The sequence below is a fragment of the Symphalangus syndactylus genome, chromosome 12 (assembly GCF_028878055.3).
Source record: "Symphalangus syndactylus isolate Jambi chromosome 12, NHGRI_mSymSyn1-v2.1_pri, whole genome shotgun sequence".
Taxonomy (NCBI): Eukaryota; Metazoa; Chordata; class Mammalia; order Primates; family Hylobatidae; genus Symphalangus; species Symphalangus syndactylus.
Genome location: NC_072441.2, coordinates 65,536,798 through 65,557,940, shown reverse-complemented (window position 1 = coordinate 65,557,940; position 21,143 = coordinate 65,536,798). Strand labels below are relative to the sequence as shown.

At 41.1% G+C, this 21,143-nt stretch overlaps 1 protein-coding gene across 2 annotated transcripts in view; it reads left to right on the top strand.

Moving 5' to 3' along the window:
* The window catches only part of SLC16A1 (solute carrier family 16 member 1), a 49,275-nt gene that overhangs the window by 12,433 nt on the left and 15,699 nt on the right, over window positions 1-21,143 (top strand). For both annotated transcript variants that reach the window (XM_063625788.1, XM_063625789.1), the window contains exon 2: window positions 17,809-18,069. In XM_063625788.1, the coding sequence (XP_063481858.1) occupies window positions 17,853-18,069 (217 nt within the window). In that variant the 5' untranslated portion in view covers window positions 17,809-17,852. The remainder of the gene's footprint in view (window positions 1-17,808; window positions 18,070-21,143) is intronic.

Genomic DNA, 21,143 nt, shown 5'->3' with positions numbered 1-21,143 from the left:
GCTCCTCACATCCCAGACGATGGGCGGCCAGGCAGAGACGTTCCTCACTTTCTAGACGGGGTGGCTGCTGGGCAGAGGCGCTCCTCACCTCCCAGACGGGGCGGCCGGGCAGAGGCGCTCCTCATAACCCAGACAATGGGCGGCCAGGCAGAGATGCTCCCCACCTCCCAGACGGGGCGGCGGCCGGGCAGAGGCTGCAATCCCAGCACCCTGGGAGGCCAAGGCAGGCGGCTGGGAGGCGGAGGCTGCAGCAAGCCAAGACCACGCCACCGCATTGCAGCCCGGGCAACACCGAGCACCGAGTGAGCGAGCCTCCGTCTGCAGTCCCAGCACCTCTGGAGGCCGAGGCGGGCAGACCACCGGAGGTCAGGAGCTGGAGACCAGCCTGGCCGACATGGCGAAAGGGCGCCTCCAGCCAAAGGAGAAAAACCAGGGAGGGGTGGTGGCGCCCGCCAGCAATCCCAGGCAGCCCGCAGGCCAGGGCAGGAGAATGACGGGAGCCGGACGCAGGGAGTCTGCAGCGAGCCGAGTGTACTCCAGCCTGGGCCACAGAGGGAAGAAAAGAAGAAGAAAGAAGGAAAGAAAGAAGGAAGGAAGCAAGGAGGGAAGGAGGGAGGGAAGGAAGGAAGGAAGGCCGGCCAGAAATTCTTTGTCTAAAATTATATCCTAAATTTCTAGTGTGGAAAGTACTATAAAAGGAAAAACGAATGTAGCAACCTAAATGTGCAACAAAAGGTTTTTTTGTTTTGTTTTGTTTTGTTTTTGAGACAGAATTGTGCTCTTGTTGCCCAGGCTGGAGTCCAATGGCACGATCTTGGCTCACCTCAGTCTCCGCCTCTGGGTTCAAGCGATTCTCCTGCCTCAGCCTCCCTAGTGGCTGAGATTACAGGCGTATGCCACCGTGCCTGGCTAATTTTGTATTTTTAGTAGAGACAGGGTTTCTCCATGTTGGTCAGGCTGGTCCTGAACTCCCAACCTCAGGTGATCTGTCTGCCTCGGCCTCTCAAAGTGCTGGGATTACAGGTGTGAGCCACCGCACCTGGACAACAGTAGGTAATGTTTTTTTTTCTTTTTTTTTTTTTTGAGGCAGAGTCTCACTCTGTCACCCAGGCTGGAGTGCAATGGCGCGATCTCGGCTCACTGCAACCTCCGATTCCCGGGTTCAAGTGATTCTCCTGCCTCAGCCTCCCAAGTAGCTGGGATTACAGGCACCTGCCACCATGCCCAGCTAATTTTCGTATTTTTAGTAGAGACTGGGTTTCACCACATTGGCCAGGCTGGTCTCAAGCACCTGACCTCAGGTGATCCACCTGCCTCGGCCTCCCAAATTGCTGGGATTACAGGCGTGAGCCACCATGCCCGGCCAACAGTAGGCAATGTTTTAAAGTATAATACATCCATAGATCAGAATGCCACTCTTCAAAAACAGCATTGTGGAACTAGACACATCAAAAAATGTTTCCGGCCAGGCACAGTGGCTCATGCCTATAAACCCAGCACTTTGTGATGCTGAGGCGGGTGGCCTGAGGTCAGGAGTTTGAGACCGCCGTGACCAACAGAGCGAAACCCTATCCTTACTAAAAATACAAAAATTAGGCAGGCATGGTGGCAGGCACCTGTAATCTGAGCTATTTAGGAGGCTAAGGCAGGAGATTCGCTTGAACTTGGGAGGCAGAGGTTTCAATGAGCCGAGATCGCGCCACGCCACTGCACTCCCGCCTGGGTGACAGAGCAAGACTCCGTCTCAAAAACAAACAAAAAAAAAAAGAGGCTGGGTGCAGTGGCTCAGGCCTGTAATCCCGGCACATTGGGAGGCTGAGACGGGCAGATCATTTGAGGTCAGGAGTTTGAGACCAGCCTAGCCAACACGGTGAAGCCCCATGTCTACTAAAAATACAAAAAGTAGCCAGGTGTGGTGGCGCACACCTGTAATCCCAGCTACTCGCAGGGCTTAGGTATGAGAATGGCTTGAACCTGGGATGCAGGGGTTGCAGTGAGCCAAGACTGCACCACTGCACTCCAACCTCAGCGATAGAGCGAGACTCCATCAAAAAAAAGGAAGTTTCCGATATTAATGGAAAATGTCTATTAAGCAGCGTATACATACATATATACATATTCCATATTTATGTTTATTCATATGCACGAATATCATAAAAGGAAGTCAGGATTTACATCAAAATATAAATAACTTTAAATGAGGATGGTATAATGGCAGGTAAATTTTTCTTTTCTTTTCTTTTCTTTTTTTTTTGAGACGGAGTCTCGCTCTGTCGCCACTGGAGTGCAGTGGCGCAATCTTGGCTCACTGCAAGCTCCGCCTCCTGGGTTCATGCCATTCTCCTGCCTCAGCCTCTCCGAGTAGCTGGGACTACAGGCGCCCGCCACCATGCCCGGCTAATTTTTTGTATTTTTTAGTAGAGACCGGGTTTCACCGTGATCTCAATCTCCTGACCTCGTGATCCGCCCGCCTCAGCCTCCCAAAGTGCTGGGATTACAAGCGTGAGCCACCGCGCCCGGCCTGTCAATTTTATTTTCTATTCACACATATCTTTTAATTTTTCTATGACACACATGTATAACTTGTCATCTTTTAAAACTGCTACTTTGTGGGGCTTTGTTTTTCGTTTTTTGAGACAGGGTTTCACTCTGTTGCCCAAGCTGGGGTCCAGTGGTGTGATCTTGGCTCATGCAGTTTCCACCTCCTGGGCTCAGGTGATCCTCACCTTAGCCTCCCATGTAGCTGGGACCACAAGTGTGTGCCACCACTGCTGTCTAATTTTTTGTATTTTTTGTAGAGAGAGGGTTTCGCCATATGGCCAAGGCTGGTCTTGAACTCCTGTTCTCAGGTAATCCTCCCACCTCTGCCTCCCAAAGTGCTGGGATTACAGGTGTGAGCCACCATACCTGGCCATATTTTCTTTACTATCAGGTAATACATGTTCATTGGAACAAGTCAGTCAACATAGTTATATGGAAAGAGCATATTATCTCCCCTTCTCAACCTCCAGCAATATGACATTTTAAGTATGCTTATTAGAACATATTTATTTAATTAATTTGTTTACCTATTTACTTTCTTTCTTTCCCAGAATCTAAGCTCCATGAGGGCAGGGATTTTGTCTGTCTCTTTTTCTCTTCTACTGCCTTTACTCCAGGCACTCAGATTTGTTGAATGAATGGCCAAAAAGTTTGGTGTATATCCTGATATACTTTTTAAAAATGATGATACAGTTGTATGATGTGTCATTTTTAAAGTCTTAATTTGCAATTTTTTTTTTTTTTTTTTTTTGAGATGGAGTCTCACACTGTCGCCCAGGCTAGAGTGCAGTGGTGTGATCTCGGCTCACCACAACCTCCGCCTCCTGGGTGCAAGTGATTCTCCTGCCTCAGCCTCCTGAGAAGCTGGGATTACAGGCACCCGCCACCATGCCCGGCTAATTTTTGTATTTTTAGTAGAGACGAGGTTTCACCGTGTTGGCCAGGCTGGTCTCAAACTCCTGACCTCAGGTGATCCACCCACCTCGACCTCCCAAAGTGCTGGGATTACAGGCGTGAGCCACTGCCCCCAGCTGGTTTGCAATTTTAATTGCAAAAACAATACGATGAAGTTTGATAATTTAGGACATTGATATTCGATCTTCTTTGGCTATTATCCTAAAATGTTGCCCTTCTACAAATCTTTCTTTGTTAGCTAACAAAGTATACCCCATTCTTCCTTTCCACTCACTGCAGCCTCCGCCTTCCAGGTTCAAGAGATTCTCCTGAGTAGCTGGGACTCTGGGCGCACACCACCATGCCCGGCTAATCTGTGGTGTTTTTAGTAGACACTGGAAAATTCCTGTTTTCAATTTAAAATGCATGGGTCACTATCTTTTGAAAAAAGTTGTACTGATGTGGGTACTTATCCCAAAAGTAAGTGATCCATTTTATACCCCCCACACCTTTCTTATATAATAGCCTCATTCTCCCTAAATAAAATCATGCTTATTTGGTTGAACAAATGATGTAAGTCATTTTCTTACAAGGAGAATTAAGAGTGTTTGCTACTAGATTCAGATTATTTAACATAACATTGACTGAGATTGTGAAAAGAGGATTAAATAAGTAAATACACACACACAAGTGTGTGCATATATGTATATATATGTTCATTACCTTTAAGTTTGCATGTTAGTTTGCCCATTTACAAATATGTTCAGCTCATCAGTTCTCTATACTACTTTAATCCTCCTCATCTAAAACAACTACTGTACAAGAGGATTAGGATTGGGGTCACAATAGTAGCATCATAGGGTATTGTAGAGTATTAAAGTCAAGTCAAATTAATTGGAATTATATATTGGAATTATATATCAACATATGCCCAGTAAAATGGAAATACAAATGAAGATTGATTCTTTACTCGGGCATATTGTATCTTAATGAAATTTAGTTGAAGTTGCAAATAGAAAGCCAACATTTTCCATTTATTTATTTTTCATTGAAATAGCTTGACTGGCTTTGTTCATGATATAGCAAAAGTAGCTCTTAATGCTGGTTAGCAGAAACATTGATTGCCAGGAAGCTGTCTAGGAAAACTTAAACCCATTTCACCTAACAAGCCAGAAATATTTATAATACATGTTATTCGGTAGTTAAATCCCATTCTCTGGAAATTTCTTAAGGCTGGTTCTTTTTTTTTTTCTTTTTTTGAGACGGAGTCTCTCTCTGTTGCCCAGGCTGGAGTGCAGTGGCGCAATCTCGGCTCACTGAAAGCTCCACCTCCTGGGTTCAAGCCATTCTCCTGCCTCAGCCTCCCGAGTAGCTGGGACTACCGGCGCCCACCACCACGCCCGGCTAATTTTTTGTATTTTTAGTAGAGACAGGCTTTCACTGTGTTAGCCAGGATGGTCTCAATCTCCTGACCTCGTGATCCACCCGCCTCGGCCTCCCAAAGTGCTGGGATTACAGGTGTGAGCCACCGTGCCCAGCCTAGGCTGGTTCTTTATGTCCACATGCCTTCATGTTACTTGAACTTTGTTTATGCCTTTTCAAAAAATTTCAGCATTGAAGCTTTGCTCAGCTGACTCAGTTGGACTAATATTTAGCAAAGATTCTTCACCAAAAGTCATTTACAAGGTAGAAAAGTGTCATACTGGCTTTGCACAGTGGCTCACGCCCGTAATCCCAGCATTTTGGGAGGCTGAGGTAGGCGGATCACCTGAGGTCAGGAGTTTGAGACCAGCCTGGCCATTGTGGTAAAACCCTGTCTGTACTAAAAATACAAAAATTAGCCGGGCATGGTGGCACGTGCCTGTAATCCCAGCTACTTGGGAGGCTGAGGCAGGAAAATTGCTTGAACCCAGAAGGTGGAGGTTGCAGTGAGCCAAGATCGCGCCATTGTACTCTAGCCTGGGCAACCAGAGCAAAACTCCATCTCAAAAAAAAAAAGCGGGGGGGGGGCGTCATACTGGAACTGCAGTGGACAGAGAGAGGTGTCAGAAAGGCTGGAAATTAAGGGATATTGTTTATGCTGGAGAAACCCTCCTCTCAACCTCTTTCTGTCTTACTTTAGATGGTGAAAGGGCCCTGAGATCTTACAAACACTCTCCATTTCATCACATATCACAAATTTAGCACATGCTATGTTTACTTGAAACAAAACAGGGCTTTTGTAGATCACAGTAGAGATGAGGACAGTTACAAATGTTAGCTTTCAAATGTTTTATGGTCCTGTAGACTCCTGACAAGTGTGCATTGTGAGCTTTCTTGTTAGGAAAAACTTTGGACAAATTTCTGGTTTGGAGAATGCTCTCCAAGAATACGCATGGTATTTAGGACTACAAGAAGATGTGGGCCAGGCGCAGTGGCTCACGCCTGTAATCCCAGCACTTTGGGAGGCCAAGGCGGGCGGATCACCTGAGGTCCGGAGTTTGAGACCAGCCGTACCAACATGGAGAAACCCTGGCTCAACTAAAAATACAAAAATTAGCCAGGCGTGGTGGTGCATGCCTGTAATCCCAGCTACTTGGGAGGCTGAGGCAGGAGAATCGCTTGAACCCAGGAGGTGGAGGTTGCGGTGAGCCGAGATCGTACCATCGCACTCCAGCCTGGGCAGCAAGAGCGAAACTGTCCAAAAAAAAAAAGTGTGAAGAGGTCTGTAGGGGATAAACTTGATAAGCCAAAGAACACTTTTTTAATACTACATCATTATTTATTTAACTTTCATTTTAGATTGTGGGGTACATGTGCAGGTTTTTTACAAAGGTATATTGCATAATGGTAAGGTTTGGAGTACAATTGAACCCATCACCCAGGAAGTAAGCATAGAACCCAATAGGTAGTTTTTCAACCCTTTGCCCCCTTCCCTTCTCCCCCATCTTGTATTCCCCAGTATCTATTGTTCCCATCTTTATGTCCATGTGTACCCAATGTTTAGCTCACACTTATAAGTGAGAAAAGTATTTGGTTTACTGTGTTAGTTTGCTTAGAATAATGGCCACCATCTTCATCCATGTTGTTGCAAAGGACATGATTTTGTCTAAAGAGCTCATAAAGGAAAGTGAATTATTATTTTGTTCTATAATAGAATTTTTGCATGTTCTTTTTTAACCGACTAAAAATAGTAAATTTGACATCCTTGATCAAAATTATTTAATAAGTAAGAATTATGTACATACTTTTTATCAAAGTATAAAATATATATTATTTAAATATAGCCTAAATGATGTACAGTGAAAAATAGTGTATTCTGCACCATCTCTGACCATCCTTTCCAGTATACATATATATCAGCTTTTTTCTATAATTAATACATCCCTGCTATACATCAAAATTTACTGTAGTGCTGAAAAAAACATTGTCTAACCTGATTCTGATTCAGTTGAATGCACCAAGATGATATGCAGTCTGAATAAACCATTAGGTATCAATTTAGTCACTTTTGTGATCAAATTGAATTAATGATTTAAAAAAAACCAGCCATTCTCAAAGTGTGGTTTTTTGGACCCTTCAAGGACCTCAAGACTCTCTCAAGATCGAGGTCTTTAGATTTCAGTTAAACTAATCATTGAAACTATCAGCCGGGCAGTGACTCACGCCTGTAATCGCAGCACTTTGGGAGGCTGAGGCCGGCGGATCACTTGAGCCCAGCCCAGGAGTTCAAGACCAGCCTGGGAAACATGGCAAAACTTCACCTCTACGAAACATACAAAAATTAGCCAGGCATGGTGTCTCGCTCCTGTAATCTCAGCTACTCGTGAGACTAAGGTGGGAGGATCGCTTGAGCCCAGGAGCTACAGTGAGGCACTGCACCACTGCACTCCAGCCTGGGTGACAGAGTGAGACACTGTCTTTAAAAAAAAAAAAAAAATCACCCATCAGGTTTTGGTGTAGTATCAAAGAGGAATATCCTCAATTATCTGAAAATGCTATTAAAATACTCCCTTTTCCAAATACATTTCTGCTTAAGATTGCCTTGGAACAAAAACTTTGAGATTTGTTGTCTTTTTGTGCCGGGGGGTGGGGGCAGGGAGTGGAGGGAGTATGAAGCTGAGTTTTTATTTAGAATGATGAAAGAAATAATACATAACTCATTTTAAAAAACTGACAAATGCAGGGCACGGTGGCTAATGCCTGTAATCCCAACACTTTGGGAGGCCGAGGTGGGTGGATCACCTGAGGTCAGGAGTTCAAGACCAGCCTGGCCAACATGGTGAAACCCCTTCCTACTAATAATACAAAAATTAGCCCGGCGTGGTGGCACACGCTTGTAATCCCAGCTACTCAGGAGGCTGAAGCAGGAGAATCGCTTGAACCTGGGAGGCAGAGGTTGCAGTGAGCCGAGATCACGCCATTGCACTCCAGCCTGGGCGACAAGAGCAATTATATGTATTTTCCACATTTTCTTAATGTGTTCCTCCGTAGATGGACATTTAGGTTGCTTCCATGTCTTGGCTATTGTGAAAAATGCTGCAAAGAACATGGGAGTGTGCAGGTAATCTCTTTGAGATCCAGATTTCAGTTCCTTTGGATACATACCCAGAAGTATGACTGCTATATCAAATGGTAATTGTATTTTTAATTTTTTGAAGAATCTTCATATTGTTTTCCGTAACAGCTACACCAGTTTATATTCCCTCCAACAGTGTACATGGGTTTCCTTTTCTCCACATCCTTGCCAACTCTTGTTCTTTGGAGATCTGCTATCTTAAAAAAGAAATATGTTGGCCGGGCACGGTGGCTCATGCCTGTAATCCCAGCACTTTGGGAGGCTGAGGCGAGTGGATCACGAGGTCAGGAGTTTGAGACCAGCCTGGCCAACATGGTAAAACGCTGTCTCTACTAAAAGTTAAAAAAAACGGCATGGTGGCGTGTGCCTGTAATCCCAGCTACTGAGGAGGCTGAGGCAGGAGAATCGTTTGAACCCAGATGGCGGAGGTTGCAGTGAGCCGAGATCGCGCCATTGCACTCCAGCCTGGGCAACAGGGCGAGACTCTATCTCAAAAAAAAAAAAAAAAAAGAAAGAAAGAAAAAGAGAAATGCTTTCTATTTATCAGTAGAGTGGTCTATGTAAATAATTTTAAACTGGAAATTATTAACTAAAATATTGATTTTTTTAGGGATTATAAATATGAATTAAAAGCAAGGTCTAAAATCAATTATCATAAACAGAATTCTGAAAGATAGGCCTAAAATCCTTCTTTAAGCATTCTAGTTAGCAAGTTGTTAATTTCTCTTATAAGCATAATATATTTAACTTCTTGTAATATGGATAAGATTTTCCCAGAATGGCAGGGTAGGTAAAGAGAGTTGGAAGTTTGCAGAGACGGGTTTATATTTTTTAAGATTCTTTATATGCAGTTTGATCAAAATTATGCATTTCATAATTGCTGAGTGTTTGGCTAGCCAGATCCAGTAGGTATATTCCTTCTTTGACTGGCGCTTTCTGTTTGATTTTTTCATTGTTTTGGTTTCCTCAATGTATTCGGTTTCAAAGTGGAAAAGAAACGAAAGTGAGGTTTCCTAGACTTTGAATCTTGGGAGTTAACTTGGGACAGGTGGTTCTGTAAACCATGAAGCTGGATTAGGGCTAGTTACAGCGAGCAACCCGTTATCTACTTTAGCAGCAATAGCTTCAGGAAATCAGCCTTTCTGGATTTGAATGTTTCCATGTGTTTGAAACCTAAAACTAGTTTACACTTATTAACGGATTATTTTTAAGGTTACTGGTTTTAGATACTTTCTGCTTCTTTTAAATTCACAAACTGGTCGTTGTCATTTTAGGAAAAGACAGTGGCTTTGTTTTAAATGTTGATGAGGAAAGTGTACAGAACATCATGAATACTATTTTCAAGGCTTTTGTAGCTCTTCTCTTTGGGAGTGGGGCAAGGATATGGCAGGTATGGAGCACAGCTTCAGCTTTCCAGATTAGTTTACTACCGCAATTCATGAGAGTTACGAGAAAAAAAAAATCAGAAAATCTAGAAGGTGATTCTTATCACCGTCATTGCCAAGAAAAGTTAGGGTTATTGTTTTCTATCATCCTTTACAAGATGAATTGATGAAGAATTTTTCTTATTACCCTATCACTTTGTTTTTTAGTCTCCCCATCACTCTTGGGCAGCAATAGCTAAGCTGATAGGAAAGCTACTGTGCACACTGTAAGGATTAAAATCTTAAACTTTAGTCCCTTTTAGCCTCTGGGCTTTAGCATACAAAGAATGCATGTGCTCTGTTTTCTCAAGGGAACTCTGAGTACTCTGCAAGGGGGACTGCTCTCATAATTTACTTTTTGAATGAGCCCTTCTGTTTATAGCTAAGATTTGCCAATTTAAAAGGAAATAATATGCTTAGATAATATTAACTGACTTTTTTTTTTTTTTTCAGTTATGTACCATCAGTATTTTTAAGTTAACAGGGATAGCCATTTGTCAGGCAGTGGCAGAATTGTGTTGAATCTGTGTGTGGTTTTTTGAAGTGTTCTGTTTTTCATAATGATTTTGCATTCTCTTATTTCTTATACTTTCTTATTTCCTTTTAAATTTTTCTAAAGTTTCTTGAGGCTTTAAATCTAATTTTGGCACTATGGAATAAGGTATTAACTTGATGAGGCAAGCTTTAGTGACTAAAAATTGTAACTGCCTTAATTGGGACAAATCATAGCTGGCAGCTAAACTCAAAGTTTAATCACGTCCAGCACGTATTAGCTGTTCTAGTCAGAGCTTGATGTGTTAAACAGCCCTACTGTCTGTGTGTGGGTGTTCTATGTGTGTAAATATTCTGAGATGAATTAATAATCTTTTTAGTGGTTCTTTGAAATTTTTTAAGTGTTCTCTTTTTTCATACTTAGAAGAAGAAAAAACTCATAAAATCAATGCCTGCAGCAGTTTTATTTAACATGATTTTAGAATTCAGGCTGTTTCTGTTAGCAGAGCTGACCTGTTAAATAGCTTTTAATCATATTCATTCCAGTGGAAATTTTAGGAAACCTTAACTTGTAAATATTTTTATCTCACCCAAATCCTAGGTAGATGAAATGCCCTAGGACAAAGACCTTCAATTTTTAAACTGGGTTATATTTTTGAGGGAATTATTCTGCACATCCTCAGGTTGAGAGATAACCTTAGCTAAAAATTACCTCTTGAGAATGATACCTGATCTCTACTTTTTCTTTTCCAACTTGAATTATCCGAAAAGACTTTTACTCCCACTATAAAAGAGAGGTTCGTCTCTTATTCATCCCATTTCTTATGGTGGTTCACTGTCCTAAGCAATAAAAATCTCAAAGGAAGGGAAAATTCCAGAATGCATAGTCCTAGAGAGAGTCCCATGATAGAAATCCAAAAAGGGGTTAGGTCAGAAATATTGGAGAATATTGAAAAATTATTTCGTCTGGACAACCAACTCCTGCCTTCTTTTTTTTTTGAGACAGAGTCTTGCTGTGTCGCCCAGACTGAGCAACCTCTGTCTCCCAGAGTCAAGCAATTCTCCTGCCTCAGCCTCCCAAGTAGCTGGGATTACAGGCGCCTGCCGCCATGCCCAGCTAATTTTTGTATTTTTAGTAGAAATGGGGTTTCACTATTTTGACCAGGCAGATCTCGAACTCCTGACCTCAAGTGATCCACCCGCCTCGGCCTCCCAAAGTGTTGGGATTACAGGCATGAGCCACTGCCCCCAGCTGCCTTCTCTATTTTCTAAGTTAGAATTATAAAAATGAGATATGTATCACAGAGATGTGTATCAACAGATTTATTTCAATTAAAATGAAGAAGTGTGCTTTTGTTTAATGGAAATCTCTTTTACTTGATTGGTTTGAAAATGAAGACTGGCCAGCTATTTCCCATAAGTTACATCACCTTAATCTTTAGTGCCAAACACAGCTAAAGTACAGAAGAAACCATCCAGAATGAAGTTCAGAGAAACAAAGGAATGAGTGATAATATGACAGCATGGAAGGGAGAGTTAAGAGAGTAGATAGCATGGGAAGGTCCAACCCATATCCAGTTGTAGTCTCAGAAAAGTGAAAAGAGAGAATGGGGGAGAAGCAATATTTGAAGACATAATAGGTGAGAATTTTTCAAAATTGTCAGGAAGACTGTTTTGTCAGTATGAATATTTGTTAGCTGAGTCATCTGTATTTTCTAAATAGTTGTCTTCTAAGATTTTTCTCTTTATCTTGTTTTCTCAAACTGAGGATTTATATTGTTCATCAAGTCTATAATATCCTTAGTCATTAACCCTTAGTCATTTACCCAGACAGTTGCCTCTTCTCCATTCTCTATTCTCTTTTTCCAAAGTCCCATTAGATAAATGTCAGATCCTCCCATTCTAAAATCTTTCGTTCATAGCTTCAGAATGACACTCTCCCCTGAATTCTGACTAATCTCTTCAAACATATTCTTAAGGTTTACTGACTCTGTATATAGCTACATCCAATCTTCTAGTTAACCTGTTATTAATTTCATTGACTTTACTTTTTTTTTTTTTTTTTGAAACGGAGTCTTGCTCTGTCACCAGGCTGGAGTGCAGTGGTGCAATCTCAGCTCACTGCAACCTCTGCCTCCCAGGTTCAAGTGATTCTCCTGCCTCAGCCTCCCAAGTAACTGGAATTACAGGCATGTGCCACCACGCCTGGCTAATTTTTGTATTTTTAGTAGAGATGGGGTTTCACCATGTTGGCCAGGCTGGTCTCAAACTCCTGACCTCAGGTGATCCACCCTCCTCGGCCTCCCAAAGTGCTGGGATTACAGGCACAAGCCACCATGCCCGGCCAACTTTACTTTCCATTTCTAGTTCTATTTCAAATCAATTAATCTTCTTCTATGGACCTTTTTTAGAGAAAGACATAATTTTAGAGAAAGACACAATTTTCTCTAATGTTTTAAATGCCTTGTTTTATGTCTTTAGTCATTTAAATATTCATATTCCTATGCCTATAGTTCCTGAGCATCTAATCCGACTGTGTTGGATTGGCATTGCATTTACTCACGGTTAATTGGTTCTTGATGTGTTCACTATTGTGAGATTATGTTTGGCAGGCTTTTGTTTGTGGGAAATCTTTGCTAGCAAAATCAAATATAATGTATCTCTGGAAGAACAACAAAGATTTTCTACAGATAATCCCCTGCCAAGCATGAGCTCACACTGGCCTGAGTTGTGAATTCTCAGAAGAATCTTCTATCCTCCTCTTGTCTCCTTTTCTTTATCCTCATCTTTGTCTTCTTCCTCTTTCTTTTAACCATCTAGATAACCAAGACAAAGAAGTTTGCCTGCCCTCTCCTTTTGCTTCTGTATTGTCTCCCTGTGCCACAGAACAAATTTTATTCCCCTTGTCACTGTCCTTGGACTTTTTTGGGGTTTTGATCAGCTTTATTGAGGTATAATTGACATAATAAAATTTACTAACTTGAATGTATACTTTGATGAGTAACTGTCACCATCATGATAATAAAGTATTTCCATTACCCTAAAAGTTATCTCATACCGCTTTGCAGTCAGTCTCCTCTCCCCAACCCCTGGTGGCCACTGATCTGTTTTCTATCCCTTATCTAAAATGCTTGGGATGAAATGTGTTTTGGATTTCAGACTTTTTCAGATTTTGGAATATTTGCAGTTACTTAAGCAGTTAAACATCCCTAATCCAAAAGTCCAAAATTCAAAATGTTCCAATGGGCATTTTCTTTGAGCATCATGCTGGTGTTCAGAAAGTTTCAGATTTTGGGTTTCATATTTTCAGATTAGAGAAATGCTCAACCTGTGCTAGAATTTTGCCTTTTCTAGAATTTAATATAAATGTGACCATATAGAATACGATCTTCTGTCTAGCTTTTTTTCCTACTTAACAGAATGCTTTTACAATTCATCCATGTTATTGCATGCGTCAGTAGTTCCTTTTTATTGCTGAGTAGTATTCTATTATATGTCTGTACCATTGTTTATCCATTCATTTGTTGATGGACATTAGGTTGTTTTCAGGTTTTGGCTATTATGCATCAAGCTGCTAGAGAATTTTTATATAAATCCTGGGTGATATCTGAGGCTAGCTCATATGTTAAATGTATCTATAACTTTATAAGGAACTGCCAAAATGTGTTCCAAGGGACTGTAACATCAGCAATATGAGAGTTCCATTGGCTTCATAACCCCACAAAGTCGTGGAATTATCTGTCTTATTTTTAGTAGGTATGTATTAGATTGTGATTTTAATTTGCATTTTTTTTTTTTTTGAGACGCAGTCTCCCTCTGTCAGCCATGCTGGAGTGCAGTGGTGTGATCTCAGCTCACTGCAACCTCCGCCTCCCGGGTTCAAGCGAGCGATTCTCTTGCCACAGCCTCCTGAGTAGCTGGGACTACAGGCATGTGCCACCACACCCAGCTAATTTTTGTATTTTTAGTAGAGACGACCAGGTTGATCTCAAACTCCTGACCTCGTGATCCACCCGCCTCAGTCTCCCAAAGTGCTGGGATTACAGGCATGAGCCACTACGCCTGGCCAACTTTTTTTATATTTGTTTCTTCATGTTCCTTCAGAAATCTTTGCTTGATTTAAATATTGAGTCTTTCAGTCCGAGAGGATAGGTTATCTATTTTAACTTCTCAGTATTATAGTTTTCGGTGTACATATCGCATGCATCTTTTGTGAGATTTATTTCTATATAGTTTACCATTTACAATAGCATTTAAAAATGTTTTCATATTTGGATTGTTCATTGTTAGTATATAGAAATACAATTGATTTCTGTGTATTGATGTTGTATCCTAAGACCTAGTCAAATTCACTTATTTGATGTTCCTTAGGGTTTTCTTTATACATATCTGTCATCTGAATAAAAACAACTTTATTTATTTATTATTTATTTTTTAGAGACAGGCTTTTTTTTTTTTTTTTTTTTTGAGACAGAGTCTCCCCCTGTCACCCAGGCTGGAGTGCAGTGGTGCAATCTCAGCTCACTGCAACCTCTGCCTCCTGGGTTCAAGTGATTCTCCTGCCTCAACCTCCCAAGTAGCTGGCACATACCACCATGCCTGGCTAATTTTTTGTATCTTTAGTAGAGACGGGGTTTCACCATGTTGACCAGGCTGGTTTTGGATTCCTTACCTCGTGATCCACCCACCTCAGCCTCCCAAAGTGCTGGGATTACAGGTGTGAGCCACCATGCCCGGCCGAGACAAGGTCTTGCTCTGGAGTGCAGCAGCATGATCATAGGTCACTGTAACCTCAAACTGGGCTCAGTGATCCTCCCACCTCAGCTTCCCAAGTAGCTAGGACTACAGATGTGCACCACCACACCCAATTTTTAAACAACGTATGTAGAGGTAGGATCTCGCTATGTTGTCCAGGCTGTCCTTAAATTTTTGTCCTCAAACGATTCTCCTACACTGGTCTTCCAAAGCGTTGGGATTATAAGTGTAAGCCACTGCACCTGGCCTATTTTATTTCTTCTTTTCCATTCTTTATGCCTTTTGTTTCTTTTTCTTGCCTGCATGCACTGGCTAGAACCTATAGTAGAATGTTGTGTATAAGTGGTGAGTATATCCTTGCTTTTCAGGAAACTTCCTGTATGGAGCTATTTTCATCATACTCCCGCAACATCCAGTGTCCTGAATTGTATTTGAAGTGTTCATAGGGGTTGGAAGGAACAGTGTTTTGGAGTTGAGTACTAATATTATGAAGAAGCGTTTGTGTCATAGACTAAAGAACATGGTAGTCAAGAGTGAACTTGTCATCTCTGACCTGTATTCATTGCTGTAATATAGTCTGAGTGGAAGTACTTTGAAATGTACCTGCTAACATACAGGATAAGTTGTAATATAGGGTGGAAGTTGGCTTAAAGTAAAGGAGACCTTCATGAGAAAACAGGTAACCTACCACCAAACTCTCACTCCCACCTGCCCCTTATTAAAATCTTATTAGAAAATGTAACAGGAGGTTACATTTTCTAACCATGCTATTCATTATTCATTAGTACTAAGTGAATTCAAGACAAAGGGGTTATCTTTGATTTAAAAGTACTTTTTTTTTTTTTTTTTTTTGAGACAGAGTATTACTCTGTCACCCAGACTGGAGTGCAATGGCGTGATCTCGGCTCACTGCAACCTCCGCCTCCTGGGTTCAAGGATTCTCCTGTCTGAGCCTCACTAGTACTTGGCATTACAGTCGCATGCCACCATGCCTGGCTAATTTTTGTATTTTTAGTAGAAATGGGGTTTCACCATATTGGTAAGGTTGGTCTAGAACTGATCGCAGGTGATCCACCCACCTCTGCCTCCCAAAGTGCTGGGATTACAGGCGTGAGCCACTGCGCCTGGCCTAAAACTACCATCTTTTGACATCATATATATATTTCTGATTTTAACTGTATTGGCTAGCTGTTGTTTAGGAGTTTCTTGTCATATAATGGGGAAAAATACCCTGAATCAAAGCTATTAGATAAAAGGAAGCTTTTCTGAGATAGTTCCCCAGCCTGTTAAGTGAAAATTTTCAGTGTTCAGAATTGTCTTATTTTTTTGTAAATTGCTACATATCTAGTGAGTCAGGCACCCACTTCCTAGTACGTTAAGTCAGCCATAAATAAGAGAATGTGAAAAGAAAGTATGGAAGAATATGTTTTGGAAAAGGTAAAAAACTTATAAAGGCTATATTAAAACCTATAGTGTTGGGGCTGGGCATGGTGGCTCACGCCTGTAATCCCAGCACTTTGGGTGGATCACCTGAGGTCAGGAGTTCGAGACCAGCCTGGCCAACATGGCCAAACCCTGTCTCTACTAAAAATACAAAAATCAGTCAGAGGTGATGGCGTGTGCCTGTAGTCCCAGCTACTCAGGAGGCTGCGGCAGGAGAACCGCCTGGGAGGCAGAGGTTGTAGTGAGCCAAGATCTCGCCATTGCACTCCAGCCCAGGCGGCAGAGTGAGACTCTGTCTCAAAAAAACAAAACAAACAAACAAACAAAAAACAACTAAAGTGTTTGTAGGTTATATATTATCTGTTATCTTAGGTTAAGCAGATAAGTCAAATGGGGCTTTTGGTTATCTATAGTAATTTAAGGAATTATGATGTTAACTGATTTATTGAAAAGGGTTTATTTCAATTATGATTTCTTAAGTGGCGAGAAGCTATTTTCCTTTAAGCTACAAAAAATTATGGGTAATACTATGACTCTAAAACTTTTTCTGATAATGTCTTTAAAAGAAGATAATGTCTATTGGATAAGTAACGTTAAAAAAAATTCATTTACTCGAGAGCTAGGTGTAAAGTTCTGAAGGAGAAAAACACTTTTTTTTTCCTCTTACACAATCAACACTCAGCATATCACAAAACACTACTGCAACCAGATGTGTGGGGTTTTTTTTCCCCCACATACACCAAGCAATTGTAGGAGACACCAACTGGGTATCCCGTAATTCAATTCAATTTTGACTTCAACTACCTGGAGTTAGATTGCAGGTTAAGGGCTCAGTTGCACAAGACCGGGGCCCTTACTTCACACGCCAATCATACGTAAGTAGTAGGTTGTCACCTGTACTTGTGACTCACCAGCTATAAATCGGGTTACCACTACCCTCTCCTTGGGTTTGATTAATTTGCTAGGAAGGCTCACAGAACTCAAGGAAACGCTTATTTATGTTTGCCGGTTTATTATAAAGGATACTTTAAAGGATACATATGAAAGCCAGATGAAGAAGTACATAGGGCGAAATCTGGAAGGGTCCCCAAGTACAGGGGCCTCTTCTCCCGTGGAATTAGGGTATGCTATCCTCCCTGCACATGGATGCAATGACCAACCTGGAATCTCATCAGGTCTCTTGTTTACCAATTTATTTATGTATTTATTGAGACAGGGTCTTGCTCTTTCACCCAGGTTGCAGTGCAGTGGCACAATCACAGCTCACTGCAGCCACTACCTCCCAGGTTCAAGTGATCCTCCCACCTCAGCCTCCTGAGTAACTGGGACCACAGACACGCACCACCATGTCTGGCTAATTTTTTAATTTTTTTGTAAAGTTGGGTCTACTTATGTTGCCCAGGGTGGTCTCAAACTCCTGGGTACAAGTGATCCTCCTGCCTCAGCCTCCTAAGTAGCTGGGACTATAGGCATGCTCCACCATACCCAGCTAATTTTTAAAAAATTTTCTTAGACACAGGATCTGTGTTGCCAGGCTGTCTTGAACTCCTGGCCTCAAATGATCCTCCTGCCTCAACCTCCCAAGTAGCTGGGATTACTAATAGGCATGATCCACCATGCCTGGCTATATTTCTTATTTCACAAAAGAGTTTTATAGGTGTGCCTTATATTGACATACTATTTTAATTTTATATCTTTCAGATATTTGGATTTGACCTGCATTTTGGAATTTATCTACACTTAAAATGCCACCAGCAGTTGGAGGTCCAGTTGGATACACCCCCCCAGATGGAGGCTGGGGCTGGGCGGTGGTAATTGGAGCTTTCATTTCCATCGGCTTCTCTTATGCATTTCCCAAATCAATTACTGTCTTCTTCAAAGAGATTGAAGGTATATTCCATGCCACCACCAGCGAAGTGTCATGGATATCCTCCATAATGTTGGCTGTCATGTATGGTGGAGGTAAGTACCCATTAAGGCCTGCTCTTTTAATTTTCATAAAGCAGCCAGAGTGTCTGTATTAGGTAACTTTAAAAAAAAAAAAAAGTCTTATTCGGTGAGATGTTTTGAAATGTTATTTCTTAAAGTTTGGTGTTTAGAGTCACATTTTTCATTCCTGATAACAATAGCAACTCTTGCTATAGTATACTATAGTATTTCAAAACAGAAATGAGAAAATTGTGAGGGACCTTGATTTGCTCCAACTGATGTATCATTGAGCTTAAAAGACTGTTATAAAAATGATGTATGCACAACTGGTTTTTTTTGTTGATCCCTGCTAGACTCTTGAAATGTAAACATAAGTATAGATTTTTAAAAATTGATGTTGGGAGGATTAAAATAAATCAGACTAGCCTGAATGGCATGGTTCAAAGTCTCAGGTAAAATTTTTATATGATGTTAGAATTAACTGAAAAAACCACCTCCGTATTACTTGTGATGTTATGAGTCCTAAAAGCATTTCAGCTGCACCCTAAACTTAAATTTTACCATTTATTTCTCTTTTTTTTTTTTTTGGCATATTGTAAAGGAAATGTAGGAAGTAAGTTGCTCACTTAACATCATCTAAAATACTGTTTCAAGCCAATGTAATGATTCTAGGTTTCAACTATAAATAACTTAGCCTTAGGCTGCTAAGGTGGTGCCAGATTCAACCAATATCTGTCAAGTTCTATGAATATATTCAGCACTGGGCTAGGTGTTGTGAGTGACAGAAAACACTGATCCCTTCCTTTGAGAAGTTTATAATCCTTTTGAGACAATAATATATGATCATGAAACAGGAATAAGCAGTTGAAATCATAATTTCATTAAGCCTGTAATTAAATCGTACAGAAGAAACAGGTAACTGGCTGCCATGGAAAGAGAGAAACTGGGTGACTGGGAACAGGAGTAGGAAGACTTATGTTTCCACTGTTTATCTTTTTGTGCCTTTTACATTTTGAACATACACCTATTTTGTCTATCAAATTAAAGAACCTAAGTGCTGAATTGTAGTGTTTTTTTTAAAATAAGTTCAGAGAAGTCAAAATGGACTTTGGGCATTAGCTTCTGAGAGCCAATAATTTTGTGGGCTTTGAACTCCATTCTGCCAGGATTTTAATCAGGTTTTGACTATGATGGCTTGAAGAAATTGGTATAAATATTACCCAGAGGTACTCCAGGTGTTCAGTGTGTTCTTAAGTTGACTACAAACCAGAAGTTTACATGTTGCTATTCTGTGCTACCAAAGAGCTAGAGAGCCACTTGTGTTTTGCATCAAAAGTAAGTGATGTCAGTTTTATTAATTTCACATGACACTTTCCTTTGGGGAAACAGTTCCTTCTTTGTCCTTACTCAATTAGTGAGATAACTAGCACATTTTTTTGAGTTTGTATTATAATAGGCCTATAAACTGTACCCCTTTCTATTTTTAATGATAGCTAATTAGGCCCATCCTTCCTGAAATAACACTAAAAGACAAAATGCCTATCATGAACCTTGTTGCAGAATTTTTACTAAATGGGTTGTTTTGTTTGGTTTCTAAACAGTATATCCCCTAATAGTTTTCATCACTTTTACAACTGTGATAATCCTTTAACTTGTTCACTTGGACCACAGTCTGAACACTAATACGTTTTGAGATATGGTTGGTTTTGTTTTCTTTTTTAGTGCTTTGGGTCAGAGATATACAGTGATGGTTGTTAAAGTATATTTTGTGGGGAGGAGATCTTACCTGCCTACTTTTGGTTTGTTTATTTGTTTTTCCTTTTTTTTTAAACATGAAAGTATAAATTTACATATTATCAGTTCCACAAGGGTCACCTTAACACTTGTGGTTTGGAATTTTAAATATTTCAAAAACTTTAACTTCTACAGTATTAACTTCTACCTCAGAGTCAACATTGTGGTGATACTGATCTTTGTTTTGTGGGATTTTTTTTCTTTTTTTTTTTGACACAGGGTCTCACTGTATTGACCAGGAGTGCAGTGGCATGATCATGTCTCCCTGCAGCCTCAGCCACCTAGGCTCAAACTATCCTCCTGCCTCAGCTTCCGTAGTAGCAGGTGGCCCTACTACTATGCTCAGCTAATTTTTTATTTTTGTTAAGTAGAGATGGGGTCTCACTCTATGGCCCAAGCTGATCCTTTTTTCTTTTTTTAAGTTTTTTATTATTTATTTCTTTATTTGTTTTGAGATAGGGTTTCTCACTCTGTCACTCAGGCTGGAGTGCAGTGGCACAATCACCACTAACTGTAGCCTCAGCTTCCCTGGGCTCAGGTGATTGATCCTCCCCCTTCACCCTGCCAAGTAGCTAGGACTACAGGCTTGCACCACCACGCTCGGCTAATTTTTGTATTTTTTGTAGAGATGGGTTGTCGCAGTGTTGCCCAGGCTGGTCTTGAACTCCTAGGCTCAAAAAATCTGCCCACCTTGGCCTCCCAAAGTGCTGGGATTACAGGCATGAGCCACCATGCCTAGCCTGGTATTTATCTTTGTAATTCTGACTGTACAAAGTCTTATGACTACAGTGGCATGATCTCTGCTCACTGCAACTTCTGCCTCCTGGGTTCAAGCAATTCTCCTGCCACAGCCTCCTGAGTAGCTGGGACGGCAGGCGTGTACCACTACGCCCAGCTAGTTTTTGTATTTTTAGTAGAGATAGTGTTGGCCAGGCTGATCTTGAACTCACCTGACTTCAGGTAATCCACCCACCTCAGCCTTCCAAAGTGCTGGGATTACAGGTGTGAGCCACTGCGCCCAGCAACGGCAGCCAGTTCTTGATGTAGCACCTTAGAGAGACTTGGTCCTGTGAAACACATGAATAATCAAAAGCTTTAATTCCTTCTTAACATGCTTATCTTATATATATATACATACATAACATCTATATCTATATGGATGGAGATGGAAAGAGAGCACCTTCTGTCTGTGTCATGTGAAAGCATAAATAAGCATGTATCATAAATAAGCACCAGTATCATGATCACTGCCAGTATTTATTGAGGACCAACTAAACACCTCACATATATTAGTTAATTTTTTATTCTTTCAA